General features: G+C 40.4%; 1 protein-coding gene across 1 annotated transcript in view; it reads right to left on the reverse strand.

Moving 5' to 3' along the window:
- The window catches only part of specc1 (sperm antigen with calponin homology and coiled-coil domains 1), an 85,259-nt gene that overhangs the window by 23,047 nt on the left and 57,212 nt on the right, over window positions 1–5,000 (reverse strand). The window contains exons 8-9 of the mRNA XM_030792756.1: window positions 1,353–1,537; window positions 363–466 (exon numbers count right to left, since the gene is read on the reverse strand). Of these exons, the coding sequence (XP_030648616.1) occupies window positions 363–466; window positions 1,353–1,537 (289 nt within the window). The remainder of the gene's footprint in view (window positions 1–362; window positions 467–1,352; window positions 1,538–5,000) is intronic.

Genomic DNA, 5,000 nt, shown 5'->3' on the forward strand with positions numbered 1-5,000 from the left:
GTCAGTGAATCACATACACCAGGAGATGAATACAACACACCACCACAGCAAAGCAAACATACAATACCGTATAATATTAACAATAAATGAATTATATGGTATACACAGCATATGACATTGTTTGCTATCACGTCAAAGATGGACATATCGCCATGGAAATCCCCACCGGCTGTGTCACGTCCCTCAGCTTCTGTCACATGTGTCTCAGGGTTGTAAAGAGTTAACTACACCTTGAATGTGTACAGGAGATTCAATGTGACAGACAAACCCATACTATTTCACACTACTGCTACTCCATGCACGACCGTACAAAAAGTCTTGTCACAAGACCCGGCCAAGGTGCACTGTGGGATTTGTAGTACCTGAATGGGCGAGACGGCCGCGGCGGGGGCCGTGCGGACAGGTATTCCGCTCAGGGGGCTTCTAGGGGACGTGTGCATCGTGTGAACCGTGTTGGCTGGGCCATCTAAAAAACAAACAAACAAACAAACAAACAAACAATAAAACATCGCCCGGTCACACTTCACTGGTTCACCAAGTTCCCCATTACGTTCGAACGGGATATTTAAAAAGCACACGTGGCCAAGCCGAATAAGACAGAGTGAGATTTTAAACGAGGCTTTTTTGCGATGACAAAAGCCGACAGGCCTAGATCTCTGCCTATCTCAGGGTCTGTTAGATGAGGACTGACTGTGTGCGTCTCCTGAGTTTTAAGCTTCGCCGGTGGGAAAAAACCCAGAGCCCGTTTTGGCAGCGCTGCGATTACACTTCAGAATAACCATAAAGTCACAGTGGGTCAGAGTCGTAAAAGCCCAGTGCTGTACTGAGAGCAAAAAAATTCATTGCGCTGTTTGAGATACTGTTATTATTCCAAGATCGTTAAATATCCGTTCCAGTGTGATATGTCATCCTTTTTCAGAAATTTATTGACAGAAGTTTTTTTTTTTTTTTTGAATTTGTCCTCACTGCTATAACAACATAACTCGCTCCAAAATAAAGACAAGGTTGGTTAGCATGCATGTCCTTTCTATAGAAATGAACCAGCTGTTTCCTGATCTTGTCTTTCATATGCTGTCAGATCTGCTGTGTGTGTGTGTGTGTGTGTGTGTGTGTTCGGGGATGGGACTGCGACCTGAGATATGAAGTTTGTTCAGGCATCACTTCAAAAATTAAACAAAACACAAAACAAAAAGGCCAAGCTATCAAAGACCAGATGTGCTGATTTGATAGAGACATGAGATCCATAGCATGGCATTAGTGAAATGTTTTCAGATGACAGCATGTGTTTGTGTAAAGGGGGAGGGGTGGGGAGGAAGAGAGAGAGAGAGAGAGAGAGAGAGAGAGACCCTCACTCTGTGTGGCTGTATCAAAAGACTTGATGAGCGATTTGACGGTGGCTCCGGTCTCTGAGGGAGTGGTGTTCCCGCTCCCGTTTCCATTGGCGACGGCGGCGGGAGATGCATTCTGGGACGTGGAGATTCCACACCAGTGGGGGCTGCCATCTGAGACAGGCGGGGTTCCCTCCTCCCCTCTCGACCTGCAGATCACACGAGGGACACACACACACACGCGCTCACTCGCACAGTGACAGGAAACAGCAATGCCACAAGTGCTTAGTGTGAACATATGTCACACGATTAAACGGTTCCATTTCAGACCTCACACTGCACAGAGCTAATGCACAAAGGGAAACCTGTTTTTTTTTTTTACATCCTAACTGAAAATACGTGGGTATGAAGTGTGAGTGTCTGTATGTATGTGTATACTGTTTCCAGGTATTCAGTACAACAGAATTCTACACGTCTTAATCTCAGATAAGCACATGGACTCTAGATGCAATGACTCACCATGAGTGAAATCACTAGTAATTATTCAAACAGGGAGAATACAGAAAACAGATTCTGTGGTTGCAATACACAAGCTGAAAAAAACATTTAATGACACTTTTGGAAATTTACTGGCTAGAGGGACATCTCTCGGTATCATATATTAGAATGTAACCCATAAATCTATTAAAATGTATCACATGCATAGATCTCTCTCATTAACATTACTCAACGCTTAAGTGTTGTTACTGGCATAGGTGATGGAGGAAAATACAGGGAAGTGTCAGACAAAATAGAACCCCACCATTCACAGATGGAGCGTACTTAAAGAATACACGTAGACACATGAACACAGAGAGGTGAAGTCATCTGATTTATTGACTTCAAAATAACACAAAATACAGTTAAAAGAAAAAAAACAAAACAAAACAAAACAATCATAAACAGAGGCTGAAGTGCCTTTACACAGATCGATATTTCAGAGAAAAGTCCCGTATGACACCGCAGAGGGTGTGTCGTATTGGATCTGTCATGCGTGTTCTCTGTATCTCAGTCACGGGACAGAAGAATATTAAAAACAGAAAAGAATAGCTGACCAAATATGCAAAGTCACTGAGTTCTTAAGTAAAAATGGCTTCTGTTAATGCTGTAATCGTCACACGATCACGTAATCATATTTTTGGCACAGAACATTTTTTCTCCAACACCAGACATTTAGAAGAGATACCTGTAAAAGACAGTAGAATGATTTTGTGTTGTTGACAAGACAAACTGAGGATATGTTGAGATTTAAAAAAAAAACAAAAAAACGGCAGTTAAGTTTCTCAGCCGGAGGCTGTGAAAAGCTTTCCGACTGTAAGGCTCAGAGTAAAAATGCTAGCTATCGTAAAATTCATTTCAGAGCAACAGGAGTGACATTCATGTCTGAAAAAGATACCTCAGCACTCAAGCTGTTCGTTCACTCATGAGGGGGAATATGGATCGTTCACAGATAATACAAAAGTCAATAGAGAGCATTCAGAAGGACAATCTTCTCTAACCGTGTATCGAATTAAACAAATCTGGTTTTAAATTGAACTTGGTCGTTTCATCGGGGGAATTAACTGAACGTAATTGCTGTGTATTTCGATATTACTACACGTGACTGATGACACTCATAGCATTACTTCAGGGAGAGACAAAGTGACAACACTGTGAAGAGGAGTACAACAGAACACATACGGCGACTTGATTCGAAAACTGTGATCTGTGATCCGCTGAATGACTCTAATTTTTATTCTATAGTCCATAAACAATGGGCCTGTATTAGCCATGGGCATAATCCTCTAATACCCCACAGTGGTTTCTGGGTTAATGTTCCTTAGAGGAAATTTGACACATAAACAGTGCGTTTGCCGTGTCACTCAGTAGGCCTGACTGACGCCTCTCAAAGGAAAGTTCTGCCCACTTTTTCATTCTTGAATTCTTACCTTAAAACATTTAGCCTCCTCAGCCAGAAACAAGTGGAATATGTGAGATCATGGTTTGGCTATGGTTTAAATTCTGGCCTCACTTCTTCCATTGTTTCTGTTATGAGGCCACTAATGGTGACACTGTAAAAATATCACCAGCGATCAAAATAACCCACTGATGCAGCTGCTGAACGGTAAGGACACAACTGTGTTAAAACGCGGAATGCGGCCAGCTGTCCATTAACACGTGACCCTGCCCTGCCATCTGATGGCATGGGGTCAAAGCAGCCTGTCAGTGGTCAATGATCAGAGCTTTTTTTACAGGGCTCAGAACAGGCCCTGTGGGGGGGGGGCTGCGGAGCAGTGAGAGTGCATGAAACGTTCAAAAATATAAAACTGTACGGCACAGGCATCTGTAAAACCAACCGTGTTAAACGAGAAAAAAACAAACAAAAAAAAAAGGTTATAAAAAAGTAACATGTCCTCATTTTAAATTTTAAGTTAAGCGTACTGCACATCAGTATAAAGTCTTTATGATCAGTAGGAAAAACACGGTAATTCCACATTAAGAATGAAGTCAAAACATCTGCATGTTACGTCGGTTTGTGTTTGATGTTGAGTGATCAGTTAAAAATGCCAACAAATAGTGCTAGTACTTTTCACTGTAAAGCATAAACCATCAAAGTTTTTTTTTTTTTTTTTTTTTTTTAAAAAAAAAGTGCTTGTTTTTTGGAGAATAAAAGTTGGCTTGTATTCCTAAGGCATTCTACCATAAATGCTATTGAAACTAAAGGGAAAGAGAAGTCTTTTTAAACAGAAATATGATTTCATTTCATTTGTGACAGACATACTGTACCTTTGTTCTGGTCTGCTGTGTTTCCTTTATACCCCAACCCCCAACCAATCACATTCTTAAAATGTGTTTAAACATCTCACATAGTTACACAGACATTTCATTTGCTCAAAACAAAAGGCACTAAACAAAAACACAAACAACAACAACAACAACAACAACAACAGAGCAAATCCGTTAAAACACAAGACGCTCAGTGCAGGTGGTAGATATTTACAGACACTTAAAGGTTTGCTGTAGAACAAACTGAGAGCATGTTTTAACCTGGTGTTGAGATACATCCATCTCTGTAGAACTAGTCCCCAGACATGTCACTCTGCCACAGTCTACCACACAAACGGTTTAGACTGTCATATGCCCCGATTCAAGTTTTTTTCCTCCTCTTCACACACGTTAATACTGACATACGCACATTTGCGCGATGTAAATACTGCATTTTTTTTTTTTTTTTTTTTGGTCGTCCTGATGCAAATAGCTGATATTATCGTCCTTCTACTGCAGTCTTGGTCTCAAACGTGGATCCGGAGCAGATTCTGCAATAGAAAAACCAGACAGGACGTGTTCGAATTGAGCTAATCTCCACCAGCTCCAGTTAATGGTCAATTATACAAACGACACAAACATTGATTTTTGTTTTGTTTTTTTTGTTTTTTTTTTAAATTTGTGGTCATTAAAAAAGGTTGCGTCACCAATTTTTAATGAGCTTAAGTCATGAAAAAAAAAAAAAGAGTTTCATTAATGCAGCGAATGCTTTTTCTGGCACACCATCCTTCATGCATTTCTGAAAAATCATAAAAACAACAAACAACTTTTCAACAATTTTCATGAATTTGAATTTGTTTGTTTTTGTGATTGGGTAATGAATACACA

The sequence above is a fragment of the Chanos chanos genome, chromosome 15 (assembly GCF_902362185.1).
Source record: "Chanos chanos chromosome 15, fChaCha1.1, whole genome shotgun sequence".
Classification (NCBI taxonomy): Eukaryota; Metazoa; Chordata; class Actinopteri; order Gonorynchiformes; family Chanidae; genus Chanos; species Chanos chanos.